The sequence below is a fragment of the Electrona antarctica genome (assembly GCF_951216825.1).
Source record: "Electrona antarctica genome assembly, chromosome: 21".
Lineage (NCBI taxonomy): Eukaryota > Metazoa > Chordata > Actinopteri > Myctophiformes > Myctophidae > Electrona > Electrona antarctica.
In genome coordinates, this window is record NC_136802.1 from 27288097 (window position 1) to 27305522 (window position 17426).

At 40.7% G+C, this 17426-nt stretch overlaps 1 protein-coding gene across 2 annotated transcripts; it reads left to right on the top strand.

Moving 5' to 3' along the window:
* The first annotated feature begins 7278 nt into the window (after positions 1 to 7278).
* On the top strand, positions 7279 to 10232 carry LOC306913631 (DNA damage-inducible transcript 4-like protein). Of its 2 annotated transcripts, none has more exons than XM_079490422.1 (3): positions 7279 to 7397; positions 7649 to 7805; positions 8832 to 10232. In XM_079490422.1, the coding sequence occupies exons 2-3, from the start codon at positions 7712 to 7714 to the stop codon at positions 9323 to 9325; spliced, it is 588 nt and encodes a 195-aa protein (XP_079346548.1). In that variant the 5' UTR covers positions 7279 to 7397; positions 7649 to 7711; the 3' UTR covers positions 9326 to 10232. The 2 variants fall into 2 exon arrangements, with proteins under 2 accessions (XP_079346548.1, XP_079346549.1); XM_079490423.1 differs by having other exon boundaries at positions 7280 to 7401; positions 7658 to 7805.
* Positions 10233 to 17426: the final 7194 nt, after the last annotated feature.

A 17426-nucleotide genomic window follows, 5' to 3' on the forward strand; every position in this document is an offset into this window, starting at 1 on the left:
AAGTACATTTTGATGCCGATACTTTTGTACTTTTACTCAAGTACATTTTCAATTCCGTACTACGAAGTAGTTCTAAATTTCAGTATTGGTACTTTTACTTAAGTCAAACAATTGAGTACTTTTTCCACCACTGGATATCTGTGGCGATATCAGGCCCTCGACAATGATAATACCACCATATTCCATATATTGCGATATTCAATATTATTGCAAGAGATTTCATCAACGATATATCTCGATTTCTAACTGAAAATGAAAAAATAAATAAATCTGGAATTATGTATTTATTCCAAAATCTTTTTTTGTGTCACTAACTGGCCATATGAGTACATGAACCCTTCCTTCTCCAAACAGTAAAACACTTTTCATTTTTCGCGCAGACAAAATGAAAGCCTGGGTATCGAGGCTAGTAAAACACTGACTGCAACTTGTCCACAACAATCACGATATTGGGAGGATGATATTTATGTATATGGGACGATATATCAATATTGCGATATATATATATATCGCAATATCGATATATCGTCCCATTGAAAATTAGAACACCCCACACAAAGTACTTATGCCAATACATGCAGGGAGATCCCTGTCGTCAGTGCAAATCGATGTTAGACCAGGGTTTCTGTTGTGAGTGATCTACTCTTGGGGGCTGAGATCCCTGATCTGATGAGAGAGATAAGGAGGGAAAGAGGAAGGGAGGAAGGGAGGGAGAGAGAAGGGTACCAGAACCTCATTCGTTGCTTGCAAGCAACAGTGAGTTGTTTTCAACAGTGAGTGACCATAGTTTATCAGACCATAGCTTATCAGAATGGTTCATACATTATTTCCCAGTAACTTAGACAGTAGAGCAAATGATGTCCCATTCGGGACATCATGGTGAACAAAATCCTCAATTCCAATTCTCACCACTAGGGGGTGCAAGATGTTAGGCTGAATCATGGTAGCAACCATAATGTGCTTCTGGCCCAGTACATGTATAAGAATTTATTATAGGCAATATTTCATGAGATTGTTTAGGTTATGATTGGGTTAGGCTGGCCCAGAAAGTTAAAAGTTAAAAATGCATTTGTAATGAAAACGTTGTACCAAAGATACAGCATGAAACGCTGAGAACTGCTTTCATGTTCAAAGTCAGGTTAAATTCTAAGCAGGGTGGATTAGCAGTATGCAAGCACTATAACAAGGGCTTTTTTGGAAGTGTATTGTTGTCATTTTGTTCACTGGGTGACCTACATTTGCATTTGCGATTCATAAACAGATGTATCTCTTTCCAAGGCCTCTGGGAGGTGACAGGATGACAGACATAATCGCGGGCTGCTTCCCATGAATGAGACAGTCAGCTTTGGCAAAGTGCCACCTGTACTCAAGTATAACCCACTGCCAGCTGTGGTCTGGACTAAGTTACAAACTTACAGGCAAGGTATCCTGCCAAGTTATCACGTACAACCCCATCACCCTCAATGGTGTTCCTGGTTAGGCTCCTGTTGTAGGGTGAACCATTTCTCCATTGGCCTTATACCCTTGGGCCAGTGGTGGAAAAAGTACTACATTTTTTTTACTTGAGCAACAGTATCGATACAGCAATGTACAAGTAGAAGTCCCGTTTTAAAAATGCACTCAAGTAAAAGTACAAAAGTATTGGCATCAAAATGTAGGCTACTTAAAGAACCAAAAGTAAAAGTACTCATTGTGCAGAATGTCCCATTTCAAGCTTTCAAAATGTATTTAAAAAGATCTTTTGAAAATAGCAGATCTACAAGCTCACAACGCGTCGCATCGCGACGCATTGTGAGCTTATAGATCGACTATTTTCAAATAGCCGAAATATATATAGGGCTGAAATGGTTAGTGTATGTTTTCCAATGAAAATTAAAATCTCCAAAGTAACTAAGTAACTAAAGTTTTCAAATAATTGTAGTGGAGTAAAAGTACGATCCTCTGAGATGTAGTGGAGTAGATGTAAAAGTATTGGAAATTGAAAATACTCAAGTAAAGTACAAATACCCTCAAATTGTACTTAAGTACAGTATGGCAGCGTGGAAACATTTAGAAACATGTGCAACAGTTGCTGCACCGTCTAGTCTTGTTAGAGAAATGCAACTCAGCAAAAATGGGCTGCAGGCCTAGTCTGGTTGAATTCCATTGGGTGGAGGGGTGGGAATAACCTGAGGTCAAACTAAACTGTGCTGGATTAGTAATGTGAGGCCCCTGAGTTTGATTTTTTGCCTTCTACAGAAACAGGAGTCGGCAGATGGAGCAAATTCATTGGCAGTATAGACTTTGGTCGACTCCTCATGAGCTGGTTTGAAGTTCGACAGTGGTGCATTGCAAAGGATCATGGTAAATGGTAAATGGTGCATTTATATAGCGCCTTTATCCAAGGCGCTTTACATCTATAGATTGTGCATTACGTTCACCCATTCACACACATTCATACACCGATGGCAGCGGAAACCATGCAAGGCACCAACTAGCACATCGGGAGCAATTAGGGGTTCAGTGTCTTGCTCAAGGACACTTCAACAGTAACTTTGGGGGAGCCCGGGTTCGAACTGGCAACCTCTACCCCTGAGCCACCGCCGCCCCCCTCATGATGTTAATTCAGTGATTGTAAAATCCTCAGTGTTTTATAAAGGTCCATTTGGACACTTCTAACCCTGTGTGTTAATTGACAATGTGATATGAGTGAATGCGGACTGCACACAATTTGGATTAACAAACTCCAAATGTCTGATTAAAATCAATGGCTCACTCTGACTCTCCCTGTAATGGATTCCACTTGCCCTTAATCCATGAGTCTTGTGTCTCCCTCATGCCTCATTTGAAGGGAATCAGACCATTCAGAGACAAACAGCATTATCAGTTATCACACTCTCTGACAATGTTTCAGTCACGGCTCAAAAAGGAATCGGCATTGCTTAGAACTAATGGAGCATCTGCAAATAACAGATAAAACAGCGGCGAAAAGAGCTGCTAAAGGTAAATAAATATCTAAATAACATATAATATAATAACTTCAAAATTTCATTTTCACAATTTCAATTAGTTCAACAGACAACTTCCATAAAAACCATTCTTGAAAACCGTTTGGGATACTGAAACCTGTTTTTTTTTTCTTGTTTTTGTTCTCGATGCCGTAATTATCTATTATACAATTGAAAAGGTGTGCCCAAAACGCTGTTCCCAACCCAGGAAAAAAAGGCACCAGCTACTACGTCACTCCAAGAGTGTCTGACACACTGCAACACACACTGCAATAACCCACTAAACACACTAACACGTCACAGACTTACCCTCCGCGTCGATCCACGGCTATCTCCTCATGTCGCGCAGCACGCCTTCACTCAACACCACACGCGTAAAAATTGTCATCACACTGCCACTACAGCCGGCTCCCGTCCAGACTCACAAACAATATCAATATCAATAATAAACACAAACACGCCACAAGCACCGACACCCCCGCCTAATTTGTTGCCACGTCTATGAAAACAAGCACAGAAACAATGCCATTCAACACGCTACTTACACACACTACCACTCGCTTACAATACGCGGACCTGGCAACACTACATCCCCTCTCCCATTCGCTCAAAGCCAACCACGTGACCCACGAGAGCTTTTATGTTTCTGCAACACCGGAAGTTACACGCTACACACACACACATTAGAAGAACAACACGAACACAACACTACACACACACACACACACACACACACGGGCCACTGTTGCCAGGTCTATCAAAACAGGCCCAGAAAAAAGCAAACAGACCCAGAAACAAAGCCTTTCACCACGCTACTTACACACACTACAACTCGCTTACAATTCACGACCCTGGCAACATTGTTCCCCGTCTTCCACAACACACACAGTCCCACACAGACACACACACACTGATTCGGACTTGGATGGACAGCGGCGCCATTACATAAATACACCGTTTAATTCATGCAAACACGACAATTGCACCACCAGTTTCATTAATGTAAACACGACAATTGCGCGACCCGTTTTATTCCTGGAAACATGACAACTGCGACGCACCGAGTCGCATGGATTCTGTGTGTGTGTGCGTGCGGGGTGCCTCTGAATTGGAGTGTTTATGTCAGTCAGCGATGCGATCCGTTGTTATTCAGCCAGGAAAACAATCTAAACATTATATACTAACGTCAGCACCGGGCACATTAACACACACAAGCGTTATTAGTTGAGTTTTCTTATTGAAGTGCCTCTGAATTGTAACGGTGTGTTTATGTCAGTCAGCGATGCGATCCGTACCAGCACCATATGCACGGACTGGAGAGAGGCGAAGTGTTTCTCTCCCTTCGGCTCATGTAGCCCTCATTGTAACTACAAATATTGTTCCCGAACAAACAATGTGGGGTCACTGCAATCCGCAATCCAAAATATTGTAGCCCTACTATAATGCAGTCAAGGTCCCCCAAAAAATATACTACAGTATGTTCTGCTCCATTCTCAACAGCTTTTGGTTTCCAAAAACAGTAATTTATTGTAAGCAAACAAAAACAGTAAACAGCAGTTTCATGTCTGCTTATTTTCATTTACATTAATTTCCTTTGATGTGAAAATACAACAAATCATAATAATACCCATCCGTTACTACATGTCAAGGGCACAATACTGGAGTGGAGTCTGTCAAATCCCGCTATTTCCTTCTTCCCATTGCGCTGCCAACGGAACTAGGATTCGCCGCCCGAAGGGCGGCGAAATTCTAGTTTCATACAGAAGGATCTTCCTGCTAGGACTGTTGCACCTCCAGGGCAGGTGCGTCCTCTTCCCTGAGCCAGGCCTAAACCTGACCGCATACCGCATTACCATGCAGTAAAATATGCAATATTCTAAAAAGCTGCAAACTTAGAAGCTATTTTCGGCAAAGAGTTTAGTTGTAGAGGGAAAAAGGAGGGAACAAAGTGGGGACCCTGGTTATAAGTGGTTGACATACTGAACACTCCAAAATGTTGGCCTCAGAACAAGCTTTTTAATGGTAATACATACAGTAATACAGGCGGCGGTGGCTCAGGGGTAGAGTGGCTGGATGGTAACCGCAAGGTTGCCTGTTCGAACCCAGGCTCCCCCAGAGTTAGTGTTGAAGTGTCCTTGAGCAAGACACTGAACCCCAAATTGCTCCTGATGTGCTGGTTGGTGCCTTGCATGGTTTCCGCCGCCATCGGTGTATGAATGGGTGAAATGATGTACAATCTATGTAAAGCGCCTTGTACTATACTTTTTTTAAATACATAGTCTGAAGGTGAATAGTGTCTCACAGTACACCTATAGTGGATTGACATTTTCACTAATACTCTGACCAAAGGAATGCTTGACAATGATTATGGAGTTTGCTGATGTTTGAAATTAAAGTGGTGTTAAGGCTACAAAGATGACCTTTTATCCCATTCTCTAACCAAGACAGAATTGGCTTTGGTATAGTCCCAAAGCAACTGCAGGACACCTGAATATTTCACAATTATGCTTGCCAAACTCACTGTCTCTGGATTTAACATGGACAGAACAGCAGGATAAAAGGTTTGTCAAAATGATTTCACGGTGTGTGATAATCAATTTCTGTGTTTACCTCTGTTCAGCATTGCAGCTTTAAGCTTTTACTTTTGCTTGCATCAGCAGGCAGGCAGTGCACGTACAGCCTGAATGGTGTGACTCATTTTCTTAGGGATATCTGGTTCTGCCCATGTGACCCAGACTCACAAGTCTACTGGTTTCCATTACCCTCATCAGCCAACAGGGTAATGGTGGTGGCATGAGGGACGGAGAGTGTGTCAAGTTATGATGAGACTGAGAGTGAATGATTATATCTACCTTTCGTGGAACTGAACATCTGTCCCTCTGTATATGTGTGCATGTGTACTGTGCGTGAATACACAGCCATGTGATGTGCACATGCAGCCACAGGCCACTATGCATCACAGCCCCTGGGATTGATGTTAGGATATTGAAACATTTGAATGTTAAGAAGCCCATAGTGATCCTGACGATTTTTGCTGTTAGATATTTGAGCACAGAACTATTTGTCTATGCTCTATGATAGAACATATAACATAATAGGCTACATAAAAAGAAAACCATAAAATCACCATATTGTACTGGGGGGGAAAAACGAAACGAAACACAACACCACACCATCAATAACAATATTATCCTTTTCTACAAATGAATCGTAGGTCATTTAGCTTTTAGCATACCCATTCCCAAGCTTAAGGAAAGCTTTGGGGTTGAGAATGGATACATTGACCTACAGTTAATTCATTTGTAGAAAAGGATATAAATATATAATATATTGTTTTTCTTTTCTTAAAAAAAAAACGAGGTTTGCTATCATGAGTAGGCCCTACCTTCCAAATATAAGTGCAAATATAAATATTTCAGGTAGGTCTATAGGTAGGCTACATGATTAGGTTATTTGGAATCATTTGATGTTCTCATTAGCAATGCTCTGATGCTGTGATATTGGTACCTTTTCCATGGTCATTTTGTAGTACATGCACTGCAGATTGTCATTGTGTCTCCTACTTCTAAACGAATACATTCACTTTGTGACTTCTGTCTGTATTGGAAAAATGTGCTGTTTGGCTTCAGTAAGGATAGTAATAAGAAGAAAAATGAAGTATACATAATTAATTTGATCATTATTCTAGCTAAATTGCATATACATAAATCCAAATTTAGCCATTCCAAACCTTCATTCATTATATTTGAGATTGAGGCCAAGCAGTACATTAAAACAATGTATAACTACAAAAATAAGAAAGCTGAGAGAACTGTTGCTTTGTATTCACTCTTTAATGTTTTCTGTTAGTAATCCAGCTGGCTCTGATGTTGTATTGTTGTATTAATAACTTTGTTGTTTGTGTTATTGTTTGTCTTGTTTTGTAATTTGTATGTATTTATATGTCATCATCACTGTTATAAAGATTTGTTAATACAATAAAAAATACAAATAAAAAACATTAACTTTGTAGGTAACTTATAACCCGGCGGTAGGGGCAAATACTAATTATCCTTTTACAACAACAACAACAACAACAACAACAACAACATATTCATCGAGCTATTGGTCAATTTTAGTTAGACGCCATTCAACAGCCAATCAAAACGAGTTAATGACCAGTTGCTTGGTAGAATCCAGAAGTATCTGGTAAAAGTGTTGGCGAGGAGGGGCGGACGCTGATTGGCCAAAGCGCCAGATCAGCTGATGGGACAGAGTGTATAAATATTGCCGAGACAGGCCAGTGGCCGCTGCAGGCAGTGTGAATGTGAGTGCAGTGGTGTTGTGAGTGTTTGTCAGTCCGACTATTTGAATGTGTTAACTTATTTAAAAGACAATTTAAGTTATTTTAAAGACAAAGAACATATTAAGGTAAGTGAAATTGACTGTCTTGTCTCTGTATTATCAATTTAACGGAGCTCGAGCGAAACTGTTAACATTTCTGAGCTGCTGACTTGTTTTGCTATGTATGGATGGTCAAACCAGTGGCAGATTTTCCATCGATTAAGTTGTCAAATTAATAAATGACTAGAGGAATTTTTACTAGTTTTAAAACGCTGTGAATGCATATATTGTTACTATTGTGTTCTGAAGGGCTGTGTCACTCTCACGTCACTTTGCAGGCAACGAAGCTTAAACGACGAGCAACTCTATCTCAAAAGAAAAAGCAACACTTTGTTTTCAACATGGTTGCAACGAGCACATTAAAGGGCAAAAGCGGCGAATGCATATCGGACGTATCTGAGCGGAGGTACCACGACACTGCCTGCATTGATAAAGGTGTGTAGTGTGTGTGTGTGCATTCTGTTTGCATTTGTGCTGCTGCAATGTGGACACTTCCAGTTGTTGACTGGTTGTTTTTCCCACATCTCTGCATGGCTGCAGCACAAGGAGGGAGGGAGGGAGGGAGGGAGGGGGTGGTGAAGTCAACAAAGGATGAAGTCATCTTTCAGCCTGCAAAACTGTGTGGAATAGTACTACCTACCTACCCAATACAATCACTTCCTTTGGCTTCCAATACCTTGAATTGGTGCTTTGTCTTTAGTGTATAACAGTTGGTTTTATTCAAATGTTTTAAACATTCAATTGTTGTTGTTGTTGTTTTTTTGTTTCTTATGATGATCTTGTTGTTGTCTTGTTGCATCTGATACTGTTTCGGGGGGCTCCTAAGCCAGTCTTTGTGTGAATTGTCTTGATTATTACATTTACATTTATTGCCAAAGGAAAGGGCTTAGTCATTCATGCCAATCAATAACTACCAAAAGCTGAAGGAATAGCCAATAGCCCAAACCTTCTGTTGGAAGATTTCACAAGAAACTAATTATCATACCATTAAGTAGGTTAACCCATTGATGCCTGAGGCCGAATCTGGGAACGCCTTCTAGGGCCTGACCTAAGGTTTCTGAAAACCTTCAAATTTTGATTAATTCTTTTTTTAAATAGTTATGTTGCTACATGTATAGCAATAGCTGATGAGACACAGAGCGCGCCGGCATCAAGGGTAGAACAACGTATAGGTTGCACCAGGCATCAATGGGTTAAGTGGGGGGGGTGGGGGCGTGACCAACTTCTGCCCATTCTGAACTTGCATTTACTGTGTTGTGTTAACATCTACATAGGGATGCTGTTACTTGGGCTTGTTTATCTGTAAAGACAATCGGACCGATTCATTAATTGATTTATAAAAAAAACTAGAATTGGCCGAAACCGATGTGTTTGTGGATTAATCTCCCATCACTATCTACAATTAAAGTAATGATCTTGACGCATGGTCTCAATCTTTTATTATTATTTTTTTTTTAATAGAACTGGATTTCTGGGATCACTGTTTGGCTGAGTCTCATTTGAACGTGGACCTCAATGAAGACCGGACGTGTCAGCAGCTGGCCAAAATGTTTGAGAACTGCCTGTCGCGTGCCAAGAAGACCGCGCTGAACTGCTCCTCCGTGCTGGTACCGGAGAAGCTAACTCTGAGGATAGCCCGCGACGTCGTGCGCCTGGCCTCCAGCGAGCCGTGCGGCCTGCGCGGGTGCATCCTTTACGTGAACCTCGAGTGCGAGAAGGGCTGCAAGCGGCTAGAACGCATCGTGTACGACTCGAGTGTCGTGCCAACCTTCGAGCTGACACTGGTGTTCAAGCAGGACGGCAGCGCCTGGCCCAGCCTCCGCGAGTTCCTGTTCATGGGCACCTGCTTCGCGCCGGGCTTCAAGCATGTGCTCAAACTCAGCCCGGGCTTCCGGCTCGTCAAGAAAAAACTCTACTCCCCTGCCTCGGCTGGTACCGTGGTAGAGGAGTGCTAAACGAGTTGGAAGGGTTTCTAATGGTTCAATGCACTTCTACTGTGAATGTAAATGACGCTTCAGAGGTGTCAAGATTTTCTACATTTTCTTTTATTATAATACAGTACTATTTGTATCCAGTCTCCTCGGTGGTATTCTGATTCACTGTATAACGTTATGAGCAGGGTTAAGGGTCAACCACAATGTGACGCAGTTAATTCTGGGGATTGGTTTATTCTCTACAGCACAGGTTATTTTGTTTTTTTTAACAAAATAAAATGAGACTGGTTGGTCATTTTTGTAAAATGAGGATTTTATAGCTGTTACTGTTGGTACAGTTTTGTTAAAGACTCCACACTGACTAGGCACTTTTATGATGCATTCATTTGTTTCCAGGTAATCCAATGTGTTCAGCAAAAGTAAACACTCGGCTTGAATTGGAGAGTGATGGGGCATGTGTTGGGGCCTTGTTTGTATGTAGCTAGGTACTGTATGGTGCGGTGTTCACAAGTATGAGACGTTTCTGGTGAGTGAATGGATGTCTAGTGAAGAAGCTGCTCTCAAGGTGCGTGTGTGACTGTGTGTGACTGTGTGTGTGACTGTGTGTGTGTGTGTGTGACTGTGTGTGACCTATCTCGCACTAAGAAGCCTTAATTGCCATCTGGAAATGTTTTGAATGATCTATTCCTTTATTATTCTTTATTGCACTTGGGCAAGATCACAACTGTATAGGTTTAGATGTTTTTAGTGTTTATTTTATTTTTATACGTTCCCTTTCATTGCAAAGCCTGTCTATGAATGTCAAAGGGATAGTTCACCCAAATGTAAACATATTACACACTTGTTTCTGTACCTTTTGAACTTGGAAGGTGCAATAATAAAAGTATCAAGGCACAAGTAATCTGCTTTTGAATGTGAGGAATGAAAATTGAGCAGTTTACATTTTTGTGAATTATACCATACAGGTTGCACTGGAAAATGTGTTGGGTCTATTTAAAATTCCTGTTAAAGGAAGCATTATACCTTGTCTATTTGACAATAAAACAAATGAAGAAAAAAAGGTTTCTTTGTCTTTCTTTTTGGTCACTGTTGAGCCAGGTGAAAATGATTATGACACTGCGTTTTCTGGAGCATGCATAACCATGTGTGCTGTCAGTCAACCACAACGGCACAATGCAGGCTGATACAGGAACTGTTTTCCAGTGTGAAAAACATGACTCGTGCGTCTCATTATGGCTTTCAGTAGGACAATGTTAAAACATCCTGACTGACAGGCAGTGTTCCAAGAGATTTTCTAAAACATTTCCAGCATGACTTGACCATTCATTACCTTTCATGGCAAAATATACGTTTAGCCCATGAATTGACCCTAGCAATAATGGATTTTTCTACATGTTGGTGTGATGCGTGACTTCCCATTGAGCTAAAGGAGGGAACTAAATGAATTTGTAATGGATTATCAACCCATGGTTCAAACAGAGTATGTTATGAGCCTCATGAGACCTACAGAGGAGAGTCATTGCATAAAGATCATATAGAGGTGTGTTTAAACTAAGAGTAGCTAGCGCATAAGAAGTGCAGTGGTTGCTTATGTTGCACATCAGGTGACAGTGAGACTCTGGGAGTGTGCTAATGACCTACTTACTTACAAGTTACAACATAGTTTGTGTGACATTCTCTCCCTCTGTTTAATGGAGGTATTGAGAATTTGAGGGGATCCGCTGCTGTGTGCAATACTAATGAGAATCCCTGATGAATTAAAGCTTTTGTCACTTGTGTGGGACATTCGGAGAAGCGGTATTTTGCACTTTAGGCTGATTGTTCTTCACACTGCAGTGAGGCCAAAGGATTAAGTTGAATGACGCACTGGCCTGACATGCTTATAGCCTATAAAAGGTTACATTACATTTTACGGTCCTCTTTCAATGCACAAGAAAAACGTAAAACCCAAGTTAATTATGTCACGTGGGGCATCCAACATGCAGCAACTAGGTTAATGAGAACAAGTGCATGATTTATTGTAAGGATTTCTATTGTCAAGGCATCGTGTGCCTTTACTGTTGGAGTGCATGGTGATCATTTACCATGTGTCACACTCACAAGCTAGTGCTGTGTGCACACTAATTATGTAGGTTAACACAAATTTGCATGGTTTATCCAATTGGTAGAATGAAACAGAACAGCTGTGGAGATTCACACAGAGAGGTATTTTGGCTTCACTATATGACACATTTTTCAGGTCAAAGGCATTACAACTGAAACTGTAAGGAGCTGTAAGTGATATTGTTTGGTTAAAGTTCTATATTCTGATAGTCATTTCTATAGTAGTTTGCATTAACAAGGATCTCCCGATCTCACCATCTCACCTCTTGAATAAACAAATATATTTTCATTTGGGTCACCACTCACCACCTGAAATCCAATCAGGAGAGAGACCCCATTTATCCGCTTAGTGTTCCAATTCCAATTCCATCACTTCCAATGTCACCTGTTTATCCTGTATCCTTGGGGTTCTCTCTCCTCATTGGATGCAATTGGTATCCCGGAAGGGACCCGATCTGTTTACTAAATAGACAGCCCTTGTCACTAAACAAACTCTGTATGAGTATTGAGTGATTACAATGGGAATATACTGTAGAACTTTTTACCTCTTATTTGAACAAAGAAACAATCAAACAAACAAATAAAACAATATCACTTACACCCCCTTTAAAGCCAATTTTCATTAAAATAATACACTTAGTGATCTGGATGCAACACAAGAAAAAAAGCTTACTTTGGGTTATAATTCATTGTAATTGTGTTTTATTGTTAAAACTGCAATCAAAAACGTATTTTAATGAATAAAATGCCATCTGTATGATGATAGTGTTAATACTACTAATATTACTAGCACATCTGCAGTGGTTGGAGCCGTTGGTCTCCCCCTATACTCTTTCATTGAGAAATGTAGACCCATGGTGTTGTGTAGGTCAGTAGACCCATGGTGTTGTGTAGGTCAGGACATCTATGGTTACACGTAGTACTGCCTGAAGCTGCAATAAGTGCAATAACGTCCCTGGGATTGACTCTAGGGTGAGAGGTAGAAATGTTATCTCACATATAGGGGCTTTGATTGAATCCTGGGCAGAATGGTAGTTCATTTAAATAATACATTTAAATACATATTTTTAAATCATATATTGACACATGATTCGAGTTGTTCTGTGCATGTTTTTGTATTATTTTAGTGCTTTGGCTGGGCTGCGCATTGGGATATGAATCGATATTATCCTTTCTTTCTACTTTCAAAATAGTTTGTCTGGGTGAAACAAGAATCTTGCCAAGCACTATAATGTATACAAAAATCCCACCCGTGTGAAGCTCTTGTCATCGTACAAATTTACGTCATATTTGGTGGACATTTGACCTATAATTTCTCCTTTCATTGTCAATGGCAAATATGAGACGTGTGGGGACAAGATTTACGTCATATTTGGCGGACATTTGACCCAATTTCTCCTTTCATTGTCAATGGCAAATCTTGAGACGTGTGGGGACAAAAGCTGTATATAGGAGGGGCTAGCACCCCTCAAAAGGCTTTTAGCATCTATGTGACTGCATATGATACGTTAATATTAGTGGCCAATCCAATTTATGTCCAGTCAGATTATTAGGATTTTTTTGTAACATTGTTTCCATCAAAAAACTAAATTTCAGCACATCAGTGACACCACTCTGTCTTTGTAAGGTAAGACCTCTGAGATCAACATGACACACATTAAGTAATGATGATCAGTAAACAGTGTACGGTATAGTTAGCATATGACCCCTGGTTAATGCGAATGACGCTAGCCCTCTCATGGAAAAGTACTGAAGGGCTTTAATACATGATGACCCGAAAGAATTTGAACTGTGCTGTATACTGTCTTGGCTCATTTCCTTGCAGTCTGTGAATATGAGCCTCAGCGTGGACATGATTCATGAAGGCCATCAGACAGCTATAAGGTCAGCACCACAGTTACGTAGAAAGAAATCACGCCAGTGGCAACAGCCCCATGAGTAGGTGGGACTTTTGTTAGCTCCACCCCCAACTTCATACATGAGTCAAGTCAGATGATGTCTCCCCTCCCTCTCCCTCTCCCCCTCCCTCTCCCCCTCCCTCTCCCCGCCAGTCCCCACATGCCCTGCCTTTTCCCCATGCGTGGGTTCTGGGGTTCATATAGCCAACGTGACTGACAACCATGATGTTTACCAGGCTTGGCAGGCTAGTTGCACACCAGCTACTATGTTTTGCTCTTCACTATCCTCACACATCCTGGACACTGGATATACTTGTTTGGTCCCAGCCAGGAGATGAACTTACTTGGCTAAATGCCTTGTTTTTACTTGGAACCCACAGAAGAGCCCCTTTTCTTGGAAGCCTTATGAACGCTTATGAACTTCTGCATGCACATCACACTGGGAATATTCAATTATCCAGACACCATTTACTGTTTATTTGCATGGGGAGCTTTTCAGATAAGCTCTGTAATCAATCATATTTCTAGATGCCTTTGGAATTGGAAGCACCTCCCCCAAAAAAGAGGAGCTTGACAATGATTTAACTGACATTTCCAATAGTCAATAGACTACAGTTCAGGATATCTTATTTTTGAGTGGTGTAAACCACTCCTACAACTGGCTTTGTTAGTCTGTCTGTCTGTCTGTCTGTCTGTGCAGAAAAAATTAGCATGGTTGCTACGGTCACCCAGTTCACCCGGGTGTGATTTCATTACGTCAGACATTACGTCAGATCAGAGCTGATCAGGCTATATAAGACCTTACACCACTCAGTTCACACGGGTGTGATTTTCTATTAGTATATACATTTGTTCCCTTGTTTAATCAGGACAATTATCATTAAATAACTACAAATGTATTTTATTTTGTAGAGATAGGAAGAACTGCAGTCATTTAATCGACACTCGATAAACTGATCGACAAAGTGAAACGAATGAGTCAGTTACAGTAAGTAAGCTGCAAACTACTGTAACACCTGCAATTATTCCATTGCCCAGAATGTTTGTCAATGAAGACTGCTTGCAACTTAAGGGATGCTAAATGTAACGTTACCGGTAATTATTCCCTGGCCTGAATGATACATAAAGTAGCTATCCACTCTCACCCTTTGAGGCAGTGATTATTTCAGGGCATTTTGCACGATGAAGCAGCACTGGACCCCAGAGAAATTACTAATGCTGTACTGTGGATAATATGATATTGGATAAAAAAGTAATTAGAAGATTCCGCAAGTGGTGTTTGCCATTGGCTAGATTAGAAGCTATCCAATGTTTGATGTAATCATGCGAATAGTACACTGAATTCCACAGGGTTTTCATTTAGTTTTAGTCACATTTGAGTCACCTGGAATGTCGACTAATTTAGTTGACTGATTTAGTTGACTAAAATGTATTTTGGTGGGCCTTGATGACGTCGTAATGGCTGATTTTACACTTAGCATGCATGCAACCAAGTGTAAAATCACTTGTGTATTTTACTTATACTGGATCTCTTCTACTCGTCTACTAGTCCCTTCCGAACATTTTAGTCTTGTTTTTATTTGTTGACGAAATTGTCAATATATGTAGTCTTGGTTTTAGTCATCATAGCTTTAGTTTCATCAGTGAAAAAAAGGTAGTCAACGAACATATTTTGTTTTAGTCAACAAAATCAACACTGTCAGAGTGGTGGGGGGTCACGACTCTAGTCAATCATTAATACTGTAACACTCCACATAGTAAGATCCTCACTGTCCACAAGACTCACAGAATTCATATTTAGACTGAGAATGTAAATATTGACCCAAATTGACCCACATTTTGATTTTACACTGCTCTTAACTGTGTCAACGGCCAGCAAGGTGTACCTATAAAGGTCATCTCTTGTTTTCCGTAAAAGTATCAATACTGCAATGTAGAAATACTCTGTTACAAGTAAAAGTCCGGAATTCAAAATTTACTTGAGTAAAAGTACAAAAGTATCGGCATCAACATGTACTCAAAGTACGAAAAGAACAAAGTACTCATTATGCAGAATGTCCCTTCAAGTTTTCAAATGTATGAAGATCTTTTGAAAATGTAAATGTACTTTATACTACTTACTTTCCACCACTGCCTATCTGCTTTAGTTAACTGATACCCAGACACAGTGCTGCAGCTGATCTGTTTATGACTGTTTTGGATCCACATTGCATGTGACCATGTAGCAACAGGATGTTCTGAACAGATTACTTTAGCTGCACAACAAGCTACTTATGAGAAGATGTACTTTTAGTACATTAGTGGGGTTATCTGTGGTACGGTACTGGTTTCAAATAAAGAAACTGAGAAAATGCAGATTGTTTTGAGTTTTGAGTTTGACTCTATTTAAAACATGTAATATAAATAAATCTAGAGATTTATCTAGGGTGTTCCCTTGTTTGACCTTGGGATTTCTTTTCACCTGAGAAGATAAATGGCGTTTTTATTTTGATGGCTATTGTTGGGCAAATCTTTTAATTGTTAATTGCCATGCCATGAAAACAAAAGTCTGGCCCATAAGTTCTGACAGCGTTCAAACTCGTTGCTCGGCAAAACCAGAATACAACCCCATACAGGCCTATTATATGAATAGCAAGATACAGCCTTTAAACAGCCTTGTATCTATGGGTTGTTGCTGTGCTATTTGAAGCTATGTGAATGAAGGAATATAAACAGAGCTGCTGGGTAAAATCTTCTTCGACACTCAGTCAAAGTAGATCTGACGCAAAAAATGTGGACACTCAATCCTGATGAAACGCTCACATGACATTCACGTCAGAGAAGCAGAGATGGTTAAACTCCTGAACAGCTGGCCTTGCGAGGTACAGCAGCCTGGAGATGCCCACAAATGTTTTCCTTTTTAAAAGCTTTGAGAAACATTCTTGTGCTATGATATTTGTAGCATACGTGTGTGGAATGGAGTGCTATTAGAGGACCACTACTCTGTTTGTTTATCTGATCACAGACCAACAGACTCTCACTGAAGAGCGTTTATTCTGATCTCTGTATCTGTATCAAATGTCCAGCTAGCAAGAAAGCAGGCCGAAGTCCTAGAGATGATTGTTGGCTCTCTGTGCAATGACCGCTTGCCAACATCATGCAAAACAGGCCCAATAGGGCAGTGCAGTCGTAATGCATGTCATGACTGCAGCGATGGTGTGCTTTATGCAAGCATAAATATATATCATTCAAAGTTATAATTGTCTCCACCAGGCCGAAGGCATGGTGAGAGAGTATGTTTTGCACTCCGTCCGTGTGTGTGTCCGTCCGTGTGTGTGTGTGTGTGTGTCCGTCCGTGTGTCCTTCCGTCCGTCCGTTACCAGCTAATCTCCGGCACCGTTAACCCGGTCGATGCCAAACTTTGCACACACACTCCCTAGATGCCAACGATGAACCTCTGCCCCGCATTTTCCAGAACGGCCTGTTATAGCGCCACCATGAGGCAGCTTTTCACATTTGTTAACTAAAACTGCACCGATCTGCGTGAAACGTTGCATGCACACTCCCTAGAGGCCAAGGACAAACCTTTGACCTGCATTTTCCGCATCTGCCTTTTATAGCGCCACCAGGAGGCCCACTTTTGTAAAACACATTTTTGGATATTACTCCTCCAGATTCTGTCCAAAAATCTCACACAGTATCTCTATGGTCATGTGCTCAAGTCGGATCTGTCCGATATTTCATATTCCACCCTAATTGGCTATAATTGCCTTTCACAGTTTGCAAGATTGCCCCGTTTTGAACAAAAGCCTCAAATCATGAACACAGCATGCAATTTACGTGAAATCTTTCACACATTTTCTTACTAGGCTGAGGAATATATCCCACCCTTTTCACATTGGCCTGTTATAGCGCCACCAACAGGTTGATTTTTGCAAAACAGGTTGATTGGAACAAAATGCCTCAAATCATCCAATTGCCATACAAGGCAAACATGTTTCTATTACTACTAAACATTTTGCCAAACATCTCACACAGTCCTATCCTCCTGGTGGAGACCTGTGCCCAGAAGGGCACTTTTTCTAGTTATATTTAATGGCCTCACAGTATATGCTCATAATTATTGCACTCAGCTTTTGAGG